At 35.8% G+C, this 26677-nt stretch overlaps 1 protein-coding gene across 1 annotated transcript in view; it reads left to right on the top strand.

Moving 5' to 3' along the window:
• The window catches only part of SPTLC1 (serine palmitoyltransferase long chain base subunit 1), a 34545-nt gene extending 13046 nt beyond the window's left edge, over positions 1-21499 (top strand). The window contains exons 5-15 of the mRNA XM_065861089.2: positions 326-398; positions 5991-6123; positions 7883-8012; positions 9678-9767; positions 10500-10607; positions 12097-12192; positions 12503-12599; positions 13841-13895; positions 18514-18631; positions 19501-19574; positions 20055-21499. Of these exons, the coding sequence (XP_065717161.1) occupies positions 326-398; positions 5991-6123; positions 7883-8012; positions 9678-9767; positions 10500-10607; positions 12097-12192; positions 12503-12599; positions 13841-13895; positions 18514-18631; positions 19501-19574; positions 20055-20148 (1068 nt within the window). The 3' untranslated portion in view covers positions 20149-21499. The remainder of the gene's footprint in view (positions 1-325; positions 399-5990; positions 6124-7882; positions 8013-9677; positions 9768-10499; positions 10608-12096; positions 12193-12502; positions 12600-13840; positions 13896-18513; positions 18632-19500; positions 19575-20054) is intronic.
• The last annotated feature ends 5178 nt before the right edge of the window (positions 21500-26677 follow it).

Here is a 26677-nt window from a genome sequence, read left to right as displayed (position 1 = left end):
AATTTTATGCTATTTGAATTTGTCTTTTTACTGAATTTAGTCTGGTGTACCTACTACATGCTAGCTGATTATCAAGCTAGATTAGTATCTAATGTCCTTGATTGTGAGAATACAGAGAATTATTCTTAAACACTTGTCTAAAGTAGTTTTGATGTTAAATTAATTTGTATAATTCAGTACATTACTTCCTATAAAGCAGGTCATGTTGCATGATGCAAGAATTAACCTGTATACATTGGTACAAAATTGTCAGTGTGAAGTATATGGAAGACTTAGAGATCTAGTGTACGAAAAAATATTTTTTTGTAATTTTTTTCTGTTAAAGAGTGCGGCACAGGCATCTCTAAAGAAATATGGTGTTGGTACTTGTGGACCTAGAGGATTCTATGGTACTTTTGGTGAGTAAATTTCTTTGATCTGTCTTTAACTGTGTTCAAGCTGGCTTGTTAAGTCAGCCAAAATAGTATTATATATAAGCAACACATTATTTCTGTCAGTACGAAGAACAGTTACCCTCTAACACACTTCTTGCTGTTACTGTTAAGGATTAGTAGTGTTTATTGTCTGTAACTTTGTTTCTTATTATTTTTTTGTGTTTACTTCTCTTTCTAATGCTGGTCTTGGAGGAGAGTTGCAAAGTTAAATATCATCTGTTTTAGTTTTGGTAACCATAGTAGAAAGATAAAATAAACATGTTAGAATTTAATAATGCATGGTGAATTGAAGTGTGAATTAATAAGTTTCTAAGTAGACCACAAGAGGGCAGTGTGATTTCTCTGATAAAGATTATTAGTAAAGCTTATATAGTGCTGTAGTCAAAATGAAGTTTTCCTTTACTGATAACTTTAGTGTTGTAATCTAGAGATTTTGTGATACAAGCAGGTGTTACCAAGGGTTCTTTCATTCATTTTAAGAAGTAGCAAGTTGTTAAATATAAGTCTCTGGAAATAGTTCTTTACAGGTATTGCTGTTTCAAAATACTGCGTGGAAACCCAAGTGTAATGCATTAATTAGCCGCACAGTTGCAGGCTAAAACCATCAACTCATCATCTTGTGAACTTTCCAGTCTCTTTCCAGTCTCTTCAGAGCATGATTGTATTCAAATGATTTCATAGAGTTAGCTTCCCGTGCCTTGACTTCAATTCAAGACTAACTTGAACTTTTCTCAGTTAATCAAGCTAGTCCTTTAAGTGGTCAGCCAGCCACTGTACCTATTGTGATTTGTTAGGAGTGTATATATCAGTGAAATTGAGTCTTTGATATTAATCTTGTAGTTTGTTCATTATCCTAGAACCTTAATTCATTTCAAAAGAAGGTGATGATATCCCAGTGATTAGTAGAGATCTTTCAGGAAGCACGATTCCCTCACCAACCACAGTTCAGCAGTGATCTGGTGGAATTCGCACAGGCTGGTTTTTTTTTTTTTTTTTTCAAAAAACACTGAAAAGTTCAAATAAACTCGTGAACTAATACCTCCTTCAAGTCCAAGACAGTTTTAAGTTTTGTGGACTCTTTCACTTCAGTTCTTTCTAGCAATTATTTGAAACTGACTAATTAAAGGTTTATTTTCTCTGGTGAGAAATTCTTTGGATTGTTTCTTGCCATCTTTAGAGTTCTAATCCTAAGATCCAAACTGTATAGGTTTTACATTTGGTTTAGTTGCTGTTTATTGGCTTCTGAATTTTTTTGGTAAATGCTCCATTTCACAAAGCAGGGTATAATAACCTGTGATATTGCTGCATGACATCACCAGTGAGGAAATTGTTATACTCAACTATTTGAGATATCTTTTACAGAAAAAGTAATGGAAAATTGGTTTTAAAATTGAGATAAACACCTGCTGGGTTAAGAGCTGGCTGGAGGACCAGGCCCTGAGAGTACTGGTGAATGGGGCTGCATCTAGCTGGCAGCCAGTGGTGGTGTCCCTCAGGGGTCAGTGTTGGGTCCAGTCCTGTTTAACATCTTTATTGATGATTTAGATGAGGGGATTGAGACCATCATCAGCAAATTTGCTGATGACATGAAGTTGGGAGGGAGTGTCGACCTGCTGGAAGGCAGGAGGGCTCTGCAGAGGGATCTGGATAGACTGATTCCAGTGGGATGAAGTTCAACAAGGCCAAGTGCCGCATCCTGTGCTTTGGCCACAACAACCCCCTGCAGCGCTACAGGCTGGGCACAGAGTGGCTGGAGAGCAGTGAGGCAGAAAGGGACCTGGGGGTACTAATTGACAGGAAGCTCAACATGAGCCAACAGTGTGCCCAGGTGGCATAGAAGGCCAGTGGTATCCTGTCCTGTATCAAAAATAGCGTGGTCAGCAGGACAAGGGAAGTGATCCTTGCCCTGTACTCTGCATTGGTGAGGCCACACCTGGAGTATTGTGTTCAGTTCTGGGCCCCTCACTTCGGGAAAGATATTGAAGTGCTGGAGCAGGTCCAGAGAAGAGCAACAAGACTGGTGAAGGGACTTGAACACAAGACCTACGGGGAGAGGCTGAGGGAGCTGGGGTTGTTTAGTCTAGAGAAGAGGAGGCTTAGAGGTGACCTCATCACTCTCTATAACTACCTGAAGGGAAGTTATAGCCAGGTGGGGGTTGGTCTCTTCTCCCAGGCAGTTAGCAATAGGACAAGGTGGCATGGGCTTAAACTCTGCCAGGGGAAATTTAGGCTGGATATTAGAAAGAAATTATTTCCAGAGAGAGTGGTCAGGTATTGGAATGGCCTGCCCGGGGAGGTGATGGACTCACTGTCCCTGGAGGTTTTTAAACTGAAATTGGACATGGCACTTAGTGCCATGATCTAGTAAATGGACTGGAGTTGGACCAAGGGTTGGACTTGATGATCTCTGAGGTCTTTTCCAACCCAGTCAATTCTGTGATTCTTGCTGGATCACAGACTGTCTCCCCATTTTCCCTTGACTTCAAACATTTGTGTATTGCAGGATTATGAATCTCTAATAAGAAACACTTCTTACATCATGCAACTTTTTGTGGCTTTGCCTTTGGTAAATGAGTCATGTTGTGTCCAGAACTATGTATTTTCCTCTTACTTAACTATATAGGATTTAATTGATGATTGTCAATTGTTGTCACTCAGAATTATCCCCTCTTAGGGACTGATATTTCATACCAATATTAGAGGTCTCGTTCTTTGGAAACATAGATACCACGTTATAATTTATTTTGAATGGAGACTTGATTCTTCATATCTCTGCCTGTTTGAAGGGATTTGGTAGATTTAGTTAAGACATTTGTTCTTTGTGCTGTATACCTGAAAAATTTATCCATGCCTTTATTCTATGATAAGCCTGAAATACTATTATATTCACCAATAACTGAATTTTTATGTTGTTGTTGTTCGTTTTTATTTTCTCCATAATGACAGCTGAGGGTGTATCACTTCTTAGATGGTGGTTTTGGTTTTTTTTTTTTAGTCTTGATAGCCTTGCAGCCACAATTTCAGTGTTACTGTGAAATTGAGGACTGGCTACCTGATAAAATATATAAAAAACAAAGTGGGATTTGGTCTCAGTTCTGCTTTTGACTTGTATGTGAGCACATTCTAGGCACTAAACAGGCACTTCATAACAGTTGTGGACAATAACAGCTTTGCTAAGGTTTCATAGTTTAGTTTCATAGAAAGCTTTTCCAATCATATCTTCCTCTGTGCAAATGTACTCTAGGCAGTGTTTGCAGTTTTCACTTAAGCTAGGCTAATCCAAGTAATGTAACCAGACTAAAGCAAATCACTGCAGTAAAGAACATGAGAGCCACGGAGTATTCTGTTTTTATCATGGTAGAATGGTAGTGAAGCCTTAATACTGTCTAAAGCTTTTTAATCTCACAATTATACAAAGAATTCATTCCCTTATGTAATGATGTATGAAATTTTTGTATGCTGTATGTCGTTCTGAACTTAAATGTTCTTGCCCTTGGTAAAATTTAGTAGGCTTGTAAAATTTTTTTTCTAAACACAAATCTGATTATATTTATTAGGTCATTGTTGCTGACAGTATTTCTTTCATCTGCTGTTTTTACCTAGACCTTTCTCATTGTAGCTGTGGTTGTTGCTGAGTAAAGCTCAGTGAGAAGCATCGAAGTTTTCATTTTTAACTGTGATGGTCTCATCATCTTTTCCAGTTTTTTAATAAAAGGATGTAGACAATCTTTTACACTCAAACAAAACATTTTTTCCCAGTAGGTATCAATAGCTGGGCACTCAAAGTAGTAGTTCTGTCCTTGTTTCCCATAATTTGTTATTCTCTATGGGCAGGGCTTCACTAATAAACATTTTTGGCCGAATGTTGTTTATATTGCATGGTTTAAGTACCATGTGGCCAGTTTGGTGCTTGCTGACAGAAAAAGATCTGTCTTGGGATTTTTGTTGAATAATTATTTGAAGTTCATCTATCCTGTTTTGAAGGCTGACTGGAGATGGTTTTATTGGTTCTGAAGTCCATATTACAATGAAGGAGAAGATACGAAAATTCTGAAAAAGTACTGCTTAGAATCTCTGTCAGAAAGTAGATTAGATAAATCAGTATCCTTCCTTCCAGAGACTTTGGAGAATAAAGGCTGTTCTGGGTTTCTCAAAATGTTTGGTATATCCAATATAGATGGATCAAAGTAGCAAAAGAAAACTTTCAAATAATAGGTGATTAAAGTTTTTGTTTCAATTTGAAAACCAGTGGAAAAATAAATAAAATAATTCCTTTCCATTTCATTTTTGATGCTAAAGTAAATATTAGGAAAGGATTGTCGAAGATTTATAGTTTACAGTCTATAGATAAAATTGCTCTTGAGTGTGATTGGAAGGCAGTTGTTTGGAAATATAAGTTTTACTTTTGTTGTAGAAATATATGAATCAAGTGGATGTGCCCTTTTGGGTTAAGGTTATGCGAAGTTTTTATCTAGTATGGTAAAGAGATTTACAACGTCCTCTCGTCCTACACCTTTGTTGTTGGTCCCTGGCTAGAAATAGCAACATGAACATAACTGTGCCTCATAGGCTGTTGAAGAATCTGTATTTTTAACTGATGTTGCCTGATTTGATTTTAGTTTCAATGAACTTCCAATAATTGTGGAAAGGTAACATTTGGTCAATTGTGATCTTTCAAGTCACACACTAAGAACCTCTATTTGCCCTTTAATCTTGCTTTTTTCCAGTTGATAAAAGCCATAATTCTCTGAGTAACATTTTCTAGCAGAAGCAGGTAGTGGCAATAGAGTTGCACAATTAAAAAACAGGTTGTCTAATATGGGTTGTTTTGCTTAGGCAGAATACTTAATGCTGTGGTCACCTTTCTGCAGTGACAATCCACTCACCTTGTGGTATTACCCTTCTTAATATTTTGATTTACTGGTGTTTTGTTTCTAACATGGGTCACTTCGACCAAATTGGTATGGGAAACACTCTGTGTGTAATTGTGTCAATTTATCTTGAGGGTGAGTAATCTCTGGCATGGAGATGATGACCTTTTCAATTGGCTGAAGTGTGTTCAGGAGATGGTATGTGATTGCAACCTGACAAGAGCTGTTTTCTGTTATGATAGCTGTGCTGTATGCAGTGGAAGCATCAGCTTGGGAGAATTGACAGTCTGCCAACAGGACCTCATAATCACTATCAATTACAGAGCTATTTGTTGTTTGACTGTAGTAAGTGTGCCCCCTAGTCACAGTCCATGAATGCTGCATCATTCACTTGTAGTCTAATCACAAGTAGATTTTAATTACCATTGCGTAAGAACATGAGGGAACCACATTACATAAATGTTTTCAGATCTGTCAAAGCTTCTACTTAATATTGGGTTACTTATCAGTTTGAGTGAGGCTGGATCAGTTGCAGCTGTTTTTTGGAAGTTATTTGTTGTAATGGTCTTCCTATGAATGAGTGTTCTGTTTGCTTCAATTAGGTGATTGCTAAAAGCAACAATAGTCTTTCTGATATGAAAACAAATAAATGATCTCAGATCTTTTCAATTCTTCTCTCAAATAGATGTGCACTTAGAATTAGAAGAACGACTAGCAAAATTCATGAGGACAGAGGAAGCTATTATATACTCTTATGGATTTGCAACAATTGCCAGCGCAATTCCTGCATATTCAAAAAGAGGTGACATTGTGTTTGTGTGAGTATTGTGATCTACCAGGGAAACTGCAGACTAGAGTTTTCCTTTCATTTTTTCCTTTTCAATATTGTTAATCATATTAAATTAACTGTTTAGAAAATAATGCTGGTTTTGATCAAGTATTATGTTGTACAAAGCTTGAGTATCTTTTCTCCACCAAATACACCAAATCAAATCAGCTCCTGTTTTTATTGTGGAAGAGCAGACTTAGGCACTCCACTGAAAAAAAAAAAACAAAAACAATAAACAAACCAACAACACACTCAAACTAAACTAAACTTGTGAATGCCAGAACTAACAGAAGTCTAATACCTGGTTTTCTTCTTGAGAAACTGTACAGTCATATTTGCTTTCCTGCTATTTACTGCTGGCTTTTCACCTTCCCTGCAAGACAGTTGTTCCCGTCATGCATATTTGCAATGGATTAGTTGAATAAATATTGGTACATTTTAAAATAACACAAAACCAGCTATGCAGGATTCAGCAAGCCCAGTATGTGGTCTGTGAGAGTAGCCAGTTGTAATTTCTCTAAGCAGAATTAAAAAGCAGGAAAAACAATGTACCTATACTCAAAACTTTCTGAGCCAGAGAGGAGGATTTTGATTTAGTGATAGTTAATGGATTTTTCTTAAGCCTTGTTATTCTTTTAGTACCTTTGTAAATCTTTAATATCCGCAGTGCTTCTATGACATGTAGTTTCACAGTTTAACTTGAACATTTTATGAGAAAAAACATGAAGTAGTACCTATTTTGAATATTGCATCTACTCATTTCAACTGATGCATTTTATTTTTAGACAGTGAACTGATGCATCTTCTCCATGGGAGGAGTGAGTGGCTACTTGGAGCTCAGCTGCCTGCTGGGATTAAGCCACAACAAGCTGATAATTTTGAATTTATCTGCCAAAATCTTTCTTAGTACTCTCTTTTCTAAGCTTAAGACTTGCAGCCTATTTCACTTCTTTTGCAGAGGTTTTTTCGTAGCTTTGATCGTGGATTTTTTTGGTCATCTTTTAACATTTTCTAGATCAGGTTTTTTGAGATGAACAACCAGGATTGTTTGTGCGCACTGTTCAAGATGTCAGTATATCCTGGATTTAGCTGTCTTGTACTGTTTCAGCTTCTCAGTGAAAAAAGGTCTCACCATATTGAAAACCAACTTGGTTGAAATTACTACATTTGGCATGTGCAGAAGGTTTAATTTAGTTGCCACTTTTAGACGATTACTCAACTTAAGCAACCGTGAAATTGGATACCCTATCGTGTTCAGAGATTTGCTTTTCCAGTACTTAAAAATGACGGATAGTTCTTTGAAGACTGAGATAGTAATTCCCAAAGGATATTAAAAAGCAGATTGTGAATACTTGAAGGACCACTATAAATGTCACAGGCACTTTTTTTCTAAGACCCAGAGCAGATGGAGTGAGAGGTTTCTGGGATGATTACCGCGGTAGTATACCTGGTCCATGGAACGCTGTGCTCAAATAAACTGGTGTCACATGCAAACAAAAGGACCAGTGTACACTTCAAGAAAAAAAGCTGTTGGCTCGCTTTCAGTGGTTGTAGTGCATAGGAAAGTTGAGAAGCTTTGAAAATGAGTTTTCAAAGCGTAAAGAAAATATATGATGCTTTAATAAATCTAGTTTTAGCTGCACCTAAGTACAGATATTTGCTCGAAAGCAGCACAGTCCTAATAGCCAGCTTTCTTTGAATAATTGTTAAACCTAGTGCAAACTTAGAAGGGCTTGCTGTATTTACAGAGATGAAGCTGCCTGCTTTGCTATTCAGAAGGGTTTACAAGCATCTCGTAGTAACATCAAGTTATTTAAGCATAATGATATGGCTGACCTTGAACGACTGTTGAAGGAACAAGAGACTGAAGATCAAAAGGTACCATTCCTTTGAAGAAATATTTGTACTCTTTTGTGCCACCTCCCCCATGTTTGTTTTTGTTTATACTGTGTTGTATAAATGAATGGATGCAATGCTTCTAGGCACTTACTTGGTTTTCCTACATTTCTTGAATGGTTAATATTGCATGTGTAATTAAGGTGGATTTAAAAAAAAATTAATTTTTTTAGTTGCATTTACCTGCATAACCACTGGAAGTGAGCTTATAGGTGTTGGTAGTGGGGGAATACCTTTATGGGCAGATGACTGAAGTGTGAGATTATTTTATTTTTTAAAAAAACTATTATGGAACTATTTTTTTGACTTAGAAATTTGTATCACTGCATTTACCTAATAAATAATGTAAGTTAATTATCAGTTTAAATGCTGCACTGTAAAATCAGCACAAAAATGGCTAGTCCTAACTTTTTAATTTGTAAAATCAGTATGGTTCTTATTTTCTTAGACTCTTCCCCTATCTTGCACTCAACCCTTAAGATATTCTTTTTCTCGAAAAAATTGGGTCAGTTTGATGGCTTGCTTCCCATTCTGACAGGAATACAAAAGGGTGTCCAAAAGCAGCTGCTGAAGTCAGTATCAGCAAGTACAGATAACTTCATTAATTTTAAAAGAATTAGCTGAAGAGCTATCACCATTATGTACCTTGTTCACAGAATGCTGCAGAGTTACAGACAATTGGAAGAAAGCCGATTTTGTGCTAACGCATAATAAAAATAAAGTAGATGAACTGCGTAATTATAAGCAAATCAGCTAACATCAGTCTAAATCAGTAATGGATCTGATTAATAGCAAATTTCTGGACAACACAGTAGTTACATTACCTTAATGAAAAATACGTCTTGTCGGATAATCTTTACATGAGTTTTTAGATGTGGTTGACAGACTAGTGATGCAATTTGTGTAACACATTTGGTTTGTTAGGGCAGAGTGCTTTGATTTAGCTGCATGCTTCATTTCGTAATGTAATTAGCTGAATGTGAACATAAAGTTGGTGGCCAAGAGCTTGATATAGACCATGTGTGTTTAACTCAGATGTACTGACTAGGAAAGGGTAGATCATACCACTAGAGTTGGTCCGACTTATGGAGTAGACTGTGCTAAAGGAACAAAAATCTAACCTTTGAAGTTTAAACAGAAGCCAGTGCAGGATATTCTTTATGCCTCCATTGTCCAGAGATCGAACAAGGAGTTTGTAACTTGAATGTTACAAATACTTATGGATTGTGTTTTATGAAGACACAACTTGTGTTTGTGCTGCAGTGCGAATCCTGGTGCATAAAACACAAAGCCTTCTAAATGCTCAGATTAATATAATAGAAGCAAAGATTTGTTAGTATTTATTTTGTGGTTGTATGGGTTTGTTATGATTTGTTGCAAAACAAGGCATTTTAAATCTTGTGTGAGAGTTAAAAGCTTTAAAATTATTACAAGAAAAAAACAAAAAACAAAAAATCAACTAGGCCAGTGAAGCATTACAACTTTTGTTACAAATGATAAACACTATTTAAACTTAAGTAGAATCTTGAAAAAGAGACATTACCTTCCTTCCCTTCCCATTACTGTCCTTCCCTATCAAAAAATCTCCAGAGCCCCTTGCTTGTTAGTAACAATTTATATAATCTGAAACCATATCTTTCTCTGAAGAATCCTCGCAAGGCCCGTGTAACTCGAAGATTTATTGTAGTCGAAGGATTGTATATGAACACAGGAGATGTTTGCCCTCTTCCAGAATTGGTAAGTGGTTTCAGTTTGCCTTTTAGGCTCTCCATATGAAGACATGTGGCTGATGAAATAGTAGTAACATATAGTTAAGCCCACACAGAAAAGCTCTGCATGCAGTTTTTTTGTTTACCTTATTGCTTTCTTAAACTCTGCTGATAAACAGCAATTCCAAATTTTACATTACTTTGAAACTTTTGATCAGGATTAGGATTCTGAAGCTATATGTAATGAGACTTGCAAATGAATATCTGATCGTGATCTTAGTTTTTAACCTGTAAAATATACTGTATTTTCAGCTATGCTGTATGATACTGGATCATTAAACTGAGTAATATCTAAACCACCACCCTCCCCAAAATTGCAAAGAAACCTTGTCATAAGCAGTGACTCCAAGGAAAACATTTGCTATTCAGCATAAATTGGCTTTTTGTGTTGACTAATTCTAGTAGATAATGGAAGGAATGCTGTGAAAATGCATAATCTTGAAAGTACTAGATAGCTTATTTTAAAAGAAAAAATCAAAGTTGTTTTAGTATGTGAACATTTATGAAATTTAGTCTTACATGGTGGAAGAATTTTGAAGGCTTTTTAAATGTCTTCATGTCAGGACACAACTCTAGAGCTGACAGATTTGCAGTATTCAGGATACTGTACTTGTCTTTCTTTACCTTACCTGCACCATGCATTTTCTTACCAAATTCTGATGAGCTTGACTTGTATTTTATATCATTTGCTCTATTTTAGATAAAATTGAAGTATAAATACAAAGTGAGAATATTTTTGGAGGAGAGCCTTTCCTTTGGAGTCCTTGGAGAACATGGAAGAGGAATTACTGAACACTTTGGAATAAATGTAAGTGCTTTTTTGTGAGTTTTGTTGTGAGCAAGAAACTTGTACAGGAGCAAATTGAGTAATAGATTTCTTATACCTGTAGCATTAGCAGTGTTTAGTAATGTACAATAGAAACTTACACATACTTTGTCAGTTTTAAATCATTCAGATCTTGGCACTTTTCTTTCATGTGCTTACTTGAAATAATTTTACTTATGTTTAATGGGGAAGATAACAAAAGAATTATTACAATGCATAACTTTATGCTTTTTTTTGGAGACTCAGTGAGATGAGTATTTTCCAGCCATATACACTTGAAAGTATCATACTTGCACAGAAATATTTGGAAGCTAGGGCTAAGTCAGAAAAATCTTTTCAGTGTATAACCCGTGTGCCTTGCTCTATTGCCTTTTACTCCTCTGAGGGAAATATACAGGGTGTTTGAAAAATGTAGACCCAGTTTCAAAGAAATGTGATTTCAAATTGGGTCCATCTTTTTGAAATACCATGTAGGATAAAGCTTTTGATGGTTCTTTCAAATAAGTTGTCTTACTACTCTACTAACAGGTTAAACCAAAGTATTTTTCCAGGAGTCTACCTTTTGTAGTGTTTATTCAGCTACAGAGTAATTTGGAAATCCTAAGCAGTGTCCTTGCAGTTGTTTGCTATCACAAGCACCTGAGGTGGGGAAGGAAGAAGTGCTCTTTCGATTGCCAGTGTCTTAGTATGGAGCATCTATCACTACATTCTGACAGTGTCCGAGTTCAGTTTGGAAGTGAAATATCAAATTCTGAGAATTCATTCAGTCTTCTCTTATCTCGTATTGTTTTAATTGTAGGTGTCTTAATACCAAATGTGGAAAATAGAAAAAGGAATGTTAAACAGCTTTAGAAAAGGAAGCAAACAATGCTACTGTGATGCTTGCCAAGTGCCATCTGATTAATTTTCTTCTATGTTAAATTCATTTACAAACATAATCTTTCAGTGTTGTCTGCTCAGAATGGGAATTTGTAGCAGTGGTCATAAGTGTGCATTACAGAGCCTGGCAAAAAAAATATGTTTGCAACTAACAAGTGAAATAAGACAGCTGTGTCTCTAAGGTTCACATTCTGATTTAACTAGGCTTATGGTCAATTTTGATCACATTCTAACTCCTACTTGCTACAGTTGGACTAATTACATTCTTAAAGCATGCTGTCACAGTGCTTTGAGGAATTGTCACCTGTGTCTATGTAATTTACTTTTTCTGTTTATGTTCTTCACATTGCAATGCCTGGAAGAGTGTGATCCTATGTAAATCAGCTACAGATCCATAGATCTCAATTTCTCAAGTCCCCTTATTGCTTAAAATCATTATTTCACTTGTAGCTTCATTTTAATATGTGATAGTTTGGTAGATCTTCTCTAGTATTGATGGTAATATGAAAAAAGATACATCTTTAATAGATTTATCTTATAGACTTGATGTACTCAAAAACATCTGTTAATAACTTGTCAATTTAACTGGCAGATTGATGATATAGATCTTATTAGTGCAAACATGGAAAATTCACTGGCTTCTATTGGAGGATTTTGCTGTGGAAGATCTTTTATTATTGACCATCAGGTAAGCCAGGTCTCATTTTTATATGATGTGGCAGGATTAATTAATTAGAAATAAGAGTTAGTTAATAGCATCAATTTGCAAGGAGTGTTATAAGTTATATGCAACATTTGATTCTATACAGAAACTGTCTGGTTCTATGAAATATTGCAGGTGGAATGGAGACGTACTTTAAATCCTCCATGAACCTGGAAGAGTGGAGGAAAGGCTGTTTAAATATACATGAATTAACTTTTAAAACATTGTCTATACTGCTATAAACAAAAAAGTTATTTTTAAAAATTATTATTATTCTTTTCTTTTTCCCCCACAGCGATTGTCTGGTCAAGGCTACTGCTTTTCTGCATCCCTACCTCCTTTGTTAGCTGCTGCTGCTATTGAGGCTCTGAATATTATGGAAGATAATCCAGGTACTTAATTCAGGAAAATCTTATTCTTTAGTCTTGCTTCACCCAAAATTAGTTGAGAGAAGTATGAGTTACTTCAATTCCTCATCTGTTTAGTCTTCTAAATCCTTTCTCTTTTTCAGCTGATTAATTTTACATGCATGATTTTTTTCTTCACCTAACTTCCCATCCTACTTTTATTCTTCAGTGTTTCCTCCACTTCTTCCACATGAAAACGGGAGAGTTAGTTGAGGCTAGGAGGGACAGAGATGGTTATCACTAAGCAAATAAGAAGTTATTCTGCTTTATAGACTAGTGATATGATTCTTCCTTGAAAATAAATTCCTTCAAGACAAATGGAGCAAGGACAAGTTAAAGAAAAACAAATGGGAATGTATTTCCTCAGGACTGAACAACCCATTCCTTTCCACTTGCACTACATAATTTTTTTTCTTCTCCAAGTAAGCATTGAGACAAGACCAAGTACAGGACCTTTGGATAAAGCTGGCAGGCAGGAGTTTCCACTGAGGAGTCAGATAATTGCTCTTGTTGCTAGAATCTAAGAGACATTTCTTGGCAGGGGGTGGAGGAGGTAAGAGGCGTATGAAAAGAACAAAATTGGCCAAGTCTGTGTGAATTTGTTTTTAACCTTCCTTAGTGTCAACAGACTTGAGAACATCTGCAGAGAGGTGCAGTATTTAATTTGTCACGACTAAATAAAAACTACTGGGTAGCCCACACCTAGTCCTCAGAAGTTAAACAAATGCAAGAAAAATATGAGTAAGTTATGGGACTGTTAGCTGTAGTGAAGAGTCAACCTTTACTGAGGAAAAGAACCAAGGTTTGCAGATCCAGGAGTCAAGGTTCCCTGTTTAAGAATCTGCAGTGACCTGGTGAAAAGAGTAAGGAACAGAGTCTGCATGTCTGTAGATATTTTATAGATATAAATAAGCTGGACCTGCCATTTCAATCCCATTACCAAGTGTTTGTGTCATCGTTCCCATATGATCATGAACCAGTGCAGCTGAAGTAACAAGATAAAGGCAAGTAATGCATTTGTCAGATTTTAAAAGCCTGTCATTTCTTGGAAGAAATGGGAATCAGGAACATTATGAAGAGTAGTGAAAAGATATAGTACTTCGATAGATATCTATATTTTAGATTTCCTTCCAGATGCTTTCAAAAAAGTTTTATACTTACAGAAATGTAATACAGAAACAGGATATCTAAGCCTTTCCTTTATTTTTGTGTATGTGTGTGTGTAGACATTTTTCAGACTCTCCGAGCTAAATGCGAACGAATTCACAAAGCTTTACAGGGGTAAGTGTGTCTATTGGTGTTTTTCTGACTGTTGTTGATTTGACCATGCTTCCATAATACCAGCTTTAAAGAACTGCCCTTGCCCAAATCTGTTTCTGGCTTTAGAGATGCTTAGACTGTGATATGTATGCTAAGTAATGTATGTGTTAAATGAAGACATACCCAGCTTTCCCAGCTGTCTCTGTTATGCTGCTAAGATGAGTTTTTAAAATCCCTGTACAAATATGGAAATGAGATTACACCTTAATGCTAGTGAGGATGTTTTCAAGCCCTTACAAATTTAAGTCTTCAGGAGAGTGTGATAGCTTTCAATAGTACGAAGTATTGATAAGCATTTGGGGAAAAAAAAAGTTTAAGTAAAACCATTTGGGGTGTAGCTTAGCAGATGGTCTTTCAGACAACTCAGTGCATCTTGCAATCACTTTTAGTACAATATTGTTCTTACATATGAGACTCGAATGGTGAATAGTAATAGAAAGTACTCATTATTCTAGAGGCACATAGAAAATTCCTAGAATTTATCTGAAAAATCAAGATTCTGTTTAAAATTTCCTAACACTATCCTGTTTTAAAAGATGGCTATCCTGAGTAATAGCTTTTTTTCCTGACAGGTTTTGATACTAAAAAAATATAGAAATTACAGTGAGTATTCAACAACTGTTTAATATGCAGAATAGATACCTTAGGTGGTATTTTACAAATAATTTTCTTTAAAAGTGTTCTGTTACGTATTACAGAAGTGAACAATGTTTGAACGTGCACACAAAATCTGTAATGCACAATTTATTATACTAGCTGATTTTTTTGTAGTATTAGTCACTTAGTTACTCAGTGTGAGCTGCTTGTTATTCCAAATGTGTAGTTTCATGCTTAGTTGATGTTTTATGTTAGAACTTTGGCTACATTCAGCTGCTTTGGAATAATCCTACCATCAAATAATCCTTGTCTCCTTTAGCTGTGTTCTGTTTCTACATGGTTTGTTTCCACATGATTTAAAATGCATAAGCTTTCAGGTCAAAGATACCCAGGTGCTTCTATGCTTGAAATTAAAATTTTAGAGTAACTTGAAAACTATTAGCATCTCTTCGTTCATAGTAATGTTATGATTGAGCTAAAAGAAGAATAATTGTAATATTCTTCTCTACCTGTCATTTTTAGTTGATAATTATAAATGTGTTTAAAATGTGGGAAAAAATAAAAGGAAAAATTGTCAACCTTTTACTTGTTAATATTCAGGACAAACCAGAAGTGAATAAGTCATGGCTGGTACTTTTCTATCCTGTGATTGATTCTACTTTTTCACTTAAATTCAGTGATTAGTATGGTCATGAATCAACAAGTAGGCAAAATACCTGCGTGTCTGTAATAGGACTTTTGCATTTTTGCCTTGTTGCAAAATGTGGTAATGTAGAGGCCCCCAAAAATTGCAAAATAAATAGTTCTTCTACGTCATACAGAAAAGAACTTGAAAGATGTAATAGCACCAGGGAATTGGGAAGCCCTCTAGCATGAAAACTATCCTAACAATTGCATAAAGCAGCATCAGAGAGAAGATTTGAATTAACATTTGCAGGGTCCAGTGTGTTGTTTTTTCTTCAATTAATGACCTCACTATAAGAAGTGTGCAATTGTTGGAAAAGAAGGCAAAGTTTTCAGAAAAAGCTTTTTTTAATGCTGTGGTGTTATATGCACTCATCTTCCCTGCCTAACCATGGCTGCTGCTTGACTACAGTTCTTTACAGTGCTCTCACTATGATACAGTGGAAGTAACTGTTGGTTTAAAAGAGTGTTAATTGGCAGTTGAACTGTACACAAAGGAAGTGGGAAAGAATACACAGCTTTTCTCCTTTCTCATGATAGTGCAAATACAGTGAGAGGAACAAACTAAAAGCAAAGGAAGTCTTTATTTTGGCCAAAGTGTCAATGCATAATTAATGTTCAAAAAATGTTGGTCTTTATATGGACAATGGTGGGGGAAGAAGCTGTAGTGTTGCAAGTTAAAGGAATATCTGGTGTTCATTCCTGTTCTGAATATAAGCCAAGTGCTGGTTTGTAGGAGAAATGGAAGAATTCTTCTGAATTCTGCATAGAAGTACTTGCTTATTGTCTATGTCAGTTTATAAAATATATGAAAATGTAATAAAAGATGGGATGATTAACAGAAATTAGGAATATTCTTACCTTTCTTAACAATCTCAGATGAAGGAAATTTCTGTCTTGTATTTAAAAATATCTAGTGTCTTAGTGAACATAAACAAAGAAGCTCTCTTGCAGGAGGCCAGGATGGGTGGAACAGAATTTTGTGGTTTTTTACAAAGCACAACAGTAGTAGGTAGGTATCCCTTGAAAACCAGGAGATGTTCCCAGTAGTCACTTTGAATGTGGCCACCCTGACATGGTGACTCATATTTTGAAAGTATGGATGTGATTCACAGAATCACACAATGTTAGGCATTGGAAGGGACGAGTTATTCCATACGCATTCACCACAGGGCCAAAGAACAGTCCAGGGCATATTTAATTTACTAATGTAGAACAAGCCTTAAAAGGAGCATTGGCATTCAGGAGGCTAGTTTTGTTCCTTTGTTACTTAAAAATCGGATCTTTCAGGATACTCTCTCTTTTGTGTGGAAGTTTTTGTTTGAAAATGAAACTTACCCAGCATTTCCTAGGAAAGTGAATTCTGATTCCAGGAGTGTTACAGTGTGCGTGCACTGGATTCTTAAGTACTTGTTGAATTGTGATTTGACAGAAGCTCAGAAAACATAGTTAATACTTTACAGGAAAAGTAAGGTATCGCCATCAGAAGGCCTCATGTGAAACTCCTGGGTTTCTTCAAATAGTTGGGTAAGATGAATTATGTTCTTCAGTATGCAACAGCTGTGACTAACAGAAAAAGTTCCAAGATGAAAATTAATTTGAAACTTGTTAGCAGCCTCTATGAGTAAGTGTATAGCAAATTCAAAGCAGGCTCTTCAGGCAAATACTCAGTTTGAATGGACGTGATACAAGGCTTTCTTCCTACTCATCTTTTCTCATTAAATCTTTGGAGCGGGGCAGTTTATGATTGTCTGTTTCAATTGAAGAATTATGTCTGGTTTATAACTAGAAGCTGTGTCTCTCTAAACAAAACCTAATTGTTTTAGTAACTTGTCTTAAACTCTATTTTCCAGCAAATAGATTTAAATTACAATGAAACTTCATCTGACCTCTAGTCAGATTTCCCTGCTTGTAGAATCCTTCTTCTCACAAGTCAGGTCACTCCTAGGGAATGTAATTAAGAATGGATATGTTGTACAGCTATACTGTTTATTGTCTTTCTACCTTGTAGCTGGACATCGGAGTGCTTTTCCTTGTCCTTCCTGTTACCAAATGTTGTATCCGAAATCCCTAGATGTGCATGCAGTAGTGATACGAATGCAGTGTGTGTACTTGTGTATTAAATAAATCACCTGTTTGGTTAGTTTTCAAGTGTAGGTGGATGACACCAGAATGTTTGCAGTTTTGTGGCTGAAGAAAAATAGCAGTTTGATTTGTCGTCTTGGAATGGATTGTGAACTGAAATAGCATTGTAGAAATAATGCAAGATTATTTCAGTGCTAGAGTATAATTTTATTTTTTCAAGGTTGTAATTGATTTCAATGTGTTTGTAGTGCCAGTTGTCTCTTCTAAAGGCTCCAGTTCTGCTGTTTATGGATTTAACATCTCTTCTGCTCTCACTGAGTCTTCAACTTTGTAAAAATAGAAAACTCATTTGAAAATGAGGGTATACATATACAATGCATGGGAGGCAAGCTCATTGAAGTCGGGAAATCAAAATTACAGCTGATGGTGGACATGTGTTTATGGGAGCTGTTAATTTTGGAGACCAAAGGTCTTGCTTGGGTATTGGATACAGTTTTTTGGAGGGGAATAACTAAGTCCAGAATATGATGATATGAAGTGTCAGGACAATTACAATCAAATGTTAATAATTTTTGACAACCAAATGTCAATTGTTCAATCAAATTCTAGGAATCCAATTAACAGCTGTCTCCATGTACAGATGTGAGAGCAATTGTGGTAATATAACTAGTTTTAGAGGAGCTTCTTACTACATGCCAGATTATCTTGTAAAGGTTTTCTACAGGAAATAGTTGAAAATCAGAAGTCTTGCCAAAAAAATAAACTGTGTTTCTTCTTCCTATCTTATAGATGGATTAAAAGATTTATTATTATTTATTTTCTTAATGCAGACTCCAAAGGCTTGACTTAACTAGCTGTGTTTTTATAAGCAACATACAGGCCTAACAGGAACATTTCTACTACATCTTTGTAGGGATCCTTTCATTATAGCTACTCATCCTTTTGCAAGTATGATTAATAATTCAGAAATTATTACACAGACTTGCTGAAACTACATTTAGTAAACTCCTTAAAGACATTCACTTGATAATTTGTATCATCTTTTGCCTATTGTAAGCTGGAAATGCACGTATCTTTTTTCTGCATTAGTATTAGTAAAGTGAAATATCTCTCTGTTCTCTCTCACCACATAGAAAGGGAGAATACTGCTATCTGGAACTTTAATGCCTGTGTTCGCGTAGGGTATGCATTAAAGGCTTTGTATTTGTTTTAGGATTTCTGGCTTAAAAGTAGTGGGAGAATCTTTTTCTCCAGCATTGCACCTACAGTTGGAAAAGAGCTGTGGATCTCGAGAAGATGATGTGAAGTTACTCAGAAGAGTTGTGGATTATGTAAGTGTCCCCATAACAATTAAAATATATCATTGCCTTTGGATGTGAGTAATGAAGAGCATATGGGTATGGAGGTTTGTTGGGTAACTTGTCGGAGCTGCAAGAAACTCAGTTTCTTTGCTGGCTGTAGGGGTACAATAAAGGCCATCTTCTAACCATTTATTGCTTCAGATTTTTAGTTCTGTAGCACTGGATTAAAATATATATTTGATATTTTACTTCAGAAAATAATTATTTGCTTTTATGTGCTTCAAAACTCAAGTTAAATTGCTGTATAAAGCTGTTGCTTAGAAAACTTCTCCACTGTTCATAAAAATAATGGCTATTGTTTGAACAGAGTTCCGGTGATGTATCTTAACCAGTTGAGGTCTAGTTTTCTGTAATTTTGCGTGTTTGAGTCCATAAACGGGCTCTTCTTGTGTGAAGAATCTCATGTTTTGTATGTCGTATTTTTTCCATCTCCAATACACATTGGTTCTCTTTCTCCCACATGGAGGAGATGAAGGTTGATGAGGAAGTTTTACATTTCAGATGGCAGGTAAACAAGACTACACAACAAAAAGAAACTCTGAAGTTGATTTCCTTGAAAATATGCTTAAATATGATGTAATAGCCTACTTAATACAGCATTTTTGTCTGATTACTTGGAGAGGAAAGCTAAAGAAAGTACATGCTGACCTGTTTTATGTGTTTATGATGTATCAGAATCAGAGGTGATTTTGCACAACCTTCAAAACCTCATGTGGGAAGGAACTTAAAGTTATCCCGACATCAAACTCATAAAAGTTATTTATATGTATTTGGTGATCAAAAAGATATGCCATCAGAAATTCCCAGATTGACGACTACTGTATGTTCTTTATTTGTAGTGCATGAATAGTGGTATTGCTTTAACTCAGGCCTGCTATCTGGAGAAAGAGGAAAAATGTCTTCCTCCTCCCAGGTTAGTAGAAAGTCAATGCATTATTTCATTTTATTGAATATGACACTTTGTCTCTTTTCATACGATGATGGGGTTTTGTTCATTAGACTTGACTGAATAATTGGTCCTGTAAAGCCGGGAAAGGCTCCATTTTGAGGTATATTTTCAGTTGCTGTTACAGGATGCTAATACCCTGAAATAACTGTATGAAAACTACCTAGATCTCAAAGATCAGCATGTTGCCTGTTGCCAGGCTCATTTCCATGATCTGCACATCTGCAGTTGAAAAAGGTAACAGTCAAATTTCAGAGGGAGGGAAGAGGGGGCAGGAAGTAGTCTGACCTTTTCTGTTTAGTCTTGTCTTGTTCCTGGTTGAATTTCAATTGATAATAATTTCCCTGGAGTTAGTGATCTTAATGTGTTAAAATTAGTACAAGAAAAGTCTAAAGCTCAAGGCGAGGAGTAAAGTTTACCATGTATGTTCTATTTTTCTTTTTCTAGTATTCGAGTAGTGATAACAGTGGAACAAACAGAACAAGAACTGGACAAAGCTGCATCACTTCTGAAGGAAGCTGCACAGTCTGTGTTGAATTAGACTGCTGTTTCGGATTTCTCTTTCCCAAATTATCAGGATGAGTGTTTTACACTGTATAGTGACTTCAGATATTCAGGTTCTTCCACTGATGGCATTGAAACCTGACTGAGTAACACAATTGTTCCAGAATGGTACAAATGCAAGTGAGGGGGAGAGTGCTGAATTTTGGAACTGGTGAATGACAGAGTTTACTTTCGGTTCAAACTCTGCCATTTACTAGCATTCCTTAAAAAGGGGATAACTCTTTCCTAAGTTGCATCTTTTAAAGTTCTAAATTTATTTCTTCGAAACCTGAAATGTTTAAAAAAATGTATATGAACATTCAGCTTTCACCAAAAACATCTAAAATGTATATTTTTCTCTGCATATTCTCAGAATGTAGGAACTTCAAATAAATGTCAAGGGATTATTCCTCCCCACCCCCTCCAAATGAAGATAGGCTGTTACTAATATGCTTAAAGGGAGAAAATAGCACATTAAGAGATAATTTTTCCTATATTATATCATTTATTATTGAATTATAGGAGGAACTTCAGTTCTTTGTTTCTGTCTTTCTGTAACCATTTTTGGAAGCCAGTTTTTACAAATGCCTGGCCAGAGAATTCCATTATCTAAATGGTAAATTTGTATTAAATACTATTTGCTTCCTGCATTTAATACATAATTATATGCATTTTTGATATTATGGGTGAGGTTTTTCATACAATTAACTTTAAAACCTCTAAACTGAAACCTCTGAATTGTGAAACTGGTGTAATTCCATTACAGTGTGTTCAGTCAGGGGGACTTCGCAGCAATCTTGAAGGCAAGTCATAAGCAGCATGAAGAATGAACCAAGATTTTGAAACATCAGCTAAATACTTAGCTTAGTCACACTACTTCGAAGCACTGAAATGGCATGTGCTAAGTTTTATCTCTGAACAGCTATATGTTAGAGGGGAATACTCACAGTTAGCTAATGAGAGTTTAGGTGGTACAAATACTACTGAAATACAACACAATAGGTGCACATAAACCCCCAATTTAATTAGATAGCAATATGTGGAGGCTATGCTGTTAGGATTTTCAGTAAGAACAGTTGGACATTACACTGATGGACACATTACACCAATCAGAGGAAGCTGGTAAGGAAGAATGACAGTAAGCTGTATCTTTTTAGAAAATAAAAACTGTAGCTATGTATTTCAGGTTTTTGCTTTGAGAATGCCTGTTTAAAAACTTTGTATTCTGCCTGATCTGTATTCTGGTTTTTGTACTTGTGTACCTTTTTGGTTGCTGCTATAAGGACTACGGGACTATTTTTGAGAAACATCATTCTTTGAATAAAAGGTTTAATCATGTTTGATTCAGATTTTTACTTGTCATATAATTAGATTCTGTAGCATGATCAACCATATTTTGTTGAATATTCTGCATCAGATGAGCATAGTCTGTATTGCCTCTTTCAGTTCACAGTGACTGTCTCTGTGCTGGTTTTCAAAACTTCTCATTAGCATATATTTAGATAAACCAGCTGAAGTTGTGCTGGGCCACTTTTGTGATTATTGCTTGACTATTCAAAATAGTCAAACCATTATCAGTGCAATGTAGAGAAGCATTCATCCCCATGTGAAAAGAGTATTCCTGTTGCACTGACATTTAAGTTTTTCTCTAACAGTGAGTAAAAGCCTGTGACAAACCAGCAATTTAACAGAGCAAAAATGTGGGGAAGGAAGATGATTCCCATTTTACAGACTGGAACTGTAGTGCAGAACAATCGACATTCTCAAGATCTTCAGAGACTGTGAGAAATGGAAATGAAAACTTACCGCTCTACTTGGAGATTGTGAGCCATTTTTGGTTTGATAATTGAAACCTGAATATTCAAGTAAACTCAAGCTTTTGATGTATAAGCTGGGAACAAAGGAGGTACTTGGATTCCAATGCAGCGTAATAAATGGTTTGGGGGTTCAAGGTAAACCAGTGAAGGTAACAAAATAACCAGTTAGCATTGAAATAGTAGGTTGCAGTATATACAGTCACTTCTTGCATTTTGTTTTGGAGTGTCTGCAAATGGAGGAAATTTTTTGTTGGCGCTTTTGAGAACTAGCAACATCCTTTGGATACATGGGTTTATTTTGTTGCTTTAGGGTTTTTATTTGTTTGGTTTGGTTTTTTGGTGTTTTTCTGCTTTAAAGTGAAGTGATAGTACCTAAATTGACAGGAAGCAGAGTGGGATTTCTGGCAGTTTCAAAGCTGTGACTAAGTGATTCTGATGGAACAACAGTTCAGTTATGTTGCTAAGAGGTACTATCATCTGATTCATTTGGCAAACATATACTCAACATTAAAACATTGGTAAAATGGCCTTTGTCCATTTGTTTTTACAAGAATTTAGAAAAGAAGCCTTCAGATGACACTATAGCGAACACATTATGGTTGATAGCAGTTGGAGTACTGTCATAATGAGTGTTTTACTGACAGGTTATATACATGGTCTCTGAGAAATTAAGATGCTTACGAGATGTAGCTGGTGGAGAGAATATCCCTGGCCATTTTAAGCATGTCTGGCACTCTTCGTTTTGGCTTTTTTGATAAATGTCTCTGACACAGCAAGCAGATGAAAAGAAGGATGGCTCTGGGAAAAAATTTGGTTGGGGTTAGGAAGACAGCAGGTGATTCTGGTTAAACTTTTGACATTAAAAAATCAGAAGCCTGCTAAGGTGCTTAAGTTCTCAATGCTCTAGGCTGATAAATATATGAACAAGCCTGTTGTAGTTGCTTTGTGGTTATGTTTGGACGAAGAAGGACGTTTTCATCCATTTCTTCAGATGTGGGAGTGAGACTGGGGTCTTAATAAATAAATGGAAAGCAGTTCAGCAGATACTGTGAGGTGAATCAAATGCATAAGGGCCTTATCCCATTCTTCAAAGTTTCTGTTGTAAATAAATATCTGGATTCTTAATTTTAATTCAACTGATTTTATGTGTTTTGCTCTGCCAGCTATTTGGAACAGAATTTCAGATAAGTGGAAGCATCAGGAAAATAAATAGTGATAAAAAAATAAATGTTTTGGGGCTTTTTTTGTGAAGGATTAGTTTTTGATAGTTGAGAATGAATGCATTCTAAGTGTAATAAGGTGGCCATTTGTTGAAATTGTCCTGGTGAAAGCAGTTGTTTGCAATATGTGGGGACGGGGATGGACTGGAAATAATTCATATTATGAAGGCATTTTGGCTTGAAGAAGCATGTCTACATGATATATATATGTATTATTTTTTTAACAAAGAGATCTATTTTCCTTGAGTATTTAAAAATAATTGATTGTTATTTGTGTAGGTTCGTTGTTTTTATAGAAAAACCTACAGATGCCTTTTCTGTTTATTATAGTAATCATTATTTTTGAATACGAGGTGAAGTGCATAAGGAGAGTATTAAGAAAGAGAGAGAGGTATGGCTGAATAACTTTTATTTTTATTTTTTTTTTCCCACTTTTGAAATTTGATCCCAGTCCCTGCACATAATGGTGTACTGTCTCCTTTCTGTCACTCCATCTGGACTTTATTATTTTAAACAGGGTTGTGGAGTGCTGGCATTCACTGATCTATGAAGCTGCTACCGCGACAGTGTCTTGCATCTTAAGATGACTCAAGAAATGTACATGAGCTGTAAATGCTGCTTAAACAGAGGAAATATTTACAAGTAACACAAAACATTTGTACCTTAAACTCTTTCAGTGTCCTAATAAAAGGAAGTGTCTGGATAACATTTCTTGTGTTTCTGTGTTCTCTGGCAGTTTTCATGCTAATAAGATATTAGACTTATTCTGTCTTGCTGTTGATGGATTTTTCAGATTTTAGTTTCCTCTCCAGTGTGTGCTAGGTCATTGCAAAATATGCATAATAAAAGTCATATAAACTAATAAATCGGCTGAGTTGAAGATTGCTGGAAGTATCTACCAATGAAGGACAGTTCTTTACATGACCACTTTCTAATACTTTGGTAGCAGATACTTACAGAGAACTGCTGCTGGAAACTAGACACTCGACTAGATACAGTTTTGCTGTGACTAAGAGTAGAATTTCTGATGTATCAACAAACTCATCAGTCCAGATGAAATATACACCGGCTTTGAAGACCTTTACAGAAGAAAATACTGCAGTCTTGCCTACCTTGCTGTATGTATAAGGTTCCTCTTTACCCCTGTTACTGAAGGTGTTACCACCTGACTCTGCATGCTCTTTGGATGACTGAGCTGCGTTTTCCAGCAGGGGATCCAGTGTTATCAAAACCCAATAAGTAATGGAGTCAGAGGGAAAACTGCAGAATTGGAAATGTATAATCCAGTTGTTTAACTTCGATCTGATGCAGGCCAAAAATGAGAATATTTGGGGACATTACTAGCAGAGATGTCATTACCACATAAAAGAACTAATCCTGTCTGCGATTGCAGTTTTCCAGTACTTAGAGGGTATCTGCAAAGAGTGCAGAGGCTACTTCTTCACAAGGAGCTACGTGAAGAAGAGAAGGGGCAGTAGGTATAATTTGTACCAGGAAAGGTTTCATACTGACATAAAGATTTTTTTTCCAGTATGACTGTTCTCACTGTAAAACAACCTCTTCAAGGATGTGATGAAGTCCTCATCACAGGAGGATTTCAAGACATGACTGGACAGGGTGCTGAGTAATCTCATCTAGTCTCCCTTTCCCATGAAAGGTTGGACGAGATGATCTTTTGAGGTCCCTTCCAATCTTGGATGTTCTGTGATTCTGTAGTTCTATGATTATAACTCAAGACAGGAAGCAGCAATATTTTTTGACACACTAGTCAAAATTACCAAAGAATGTCACAGTAAGTGTTGAGGGGAATACATGAGAAAGAATTTAAACTCCATGCATTACAATAAGTACACGTTAAACTGATTTTAAAGAGAGAGGATTAAAGTGATAGCAGCACTTGACAATCTGAGAGGTGGTTGTGACTCCTTATCATTTTTCAGTGGTTTGGACTTTTTGTGTTCTTTCACATAATGAGAGAGTGAAATGGCTGTGCTGTACAGTTAATTGCTGAAAGAAAATATTTTTTGTTTTAACTTTATCCAGCATAGTATTTTTTTATAAACTAGCTTCAGTTGTGTTTATCATGTTTCTACCAAGTAAAGTTTTGCTTTGGTGTTAGTGGTGAATGTGAACTTCAATTACATGATCTAGGCAGACTATGATACCCCTTACCATTGTACACACCCTTTAGATTTAAAATCTGAGTATTTAAGTGGCCTTTAAATAGCCTCTATGGAATACTCAATGGTAACAAAATTACTTTTTATGCTGATATGGAATACTCCATGGTAACAAAATTCCTATATGACTGTTCAGGTAGAATATTTTATTGGTGAAAGACCATAGGTCTTATTTTGATCCATCCTTAAATTTCCATGGTCAACATACACACAAAGGATTGCTAGCAAACAGTAGTAAGCATTTGCAGCTATAAATTTCCTGACTTTTTCATGGATGAAAGAAATACACAGAAGTTAAGCCATGCTCATTATTGTATACAGATTGTTTTACTGAAATGTGCTGAATTATGAATTTTGTTAATAAACATATTTTAAATACTTTAATTGCTTATACTTAAATTAAGAATTTTTAAATGTTTATTGATTTTAAAAGATCAGAACTTTTAAGTAAGTTGCTCTCTTTTGTCTTGAAGATTTTGCTATTTCCTGCACCTTTGTTTTCCAGTCATCTTCCTGCTTTTTTTTCCCTTCATTTTCCAGGGTAACCACCAAAAATAAATGCATTGTTAGTTGCTTAAGAATTACTTCAGCAGTGGAAGTGTTTGGTATACAGTAGACCTTGTTACAGTGATTATGTTCACATTTCATAAATACAGAGGCATGTTGCTGTTGTCTGACTGGGTTGGAGGCAGAGGATGTGCAGAAAGTTGTATTAAACTGGAGGTTTAATACGATGGTACCAATTAATTTGATTTATTAGGCAATGATTCCAGTGAAAATGCCATGACTTGCTTTCAGTCTGATTCCAGTGCTCATCTGTTCCTTGGTGCACAGTGTTGGTGAATGCTGTGCAATTTACTATGCACGAATATTTGAGGTTTGAAGCATGAGTTAAAATCTGGAGAAACACATAATGACTCAAGTGTCAGTGATCACCTTGAAGTACAGAAGGCCAGTTCTGTCATTTTAGTAACTTTTTATTATTTGAAACTATAGAATTAAGTGTGGGTAAGATATCACAGCTGCAGTATCAGACATGCTGGAGTTACAGGTCAAAAATGGAAACATTTTTTGAATGCTGTGAGGTGAAGACAAAAAGATAGTGGTTTTTTTGCAAGAGTGGAATTTGGTAGTATTTGAGGGGCCCTCCATCTGAACATGAAACATAAAGTGCTCATTAAGTGCTAGTTAAGAGTAATAGGATATAAGAATGCAAAGTGCTGCAGTGGAGCTGCAATGGAGAAAAATGGCTACAAGGATCCTAGCTATGACTAGTAATTAGACTAGGTTACAGAAGTTAATTGTCACCA

This window comes from Patagioenas fasciata, chromosome Z, assembly GCF_037038585.1.
Source record: "Patagioenas fasciata isolate bPatFas1 chromosome Z, bPatFas1.hap1, whole genome shotgun sequence".
Taxonomy (NCBI): Eukaryota; Metazoa; Chordata; class Aves; order Columbiformes; family Columbidae; genus Patagioenas; species Patagioenas fasciata.
Note: the sequence above shows the minus strand (reverse complement) of the source record. Positions and strands in the feature narration are given on the sequence as shown.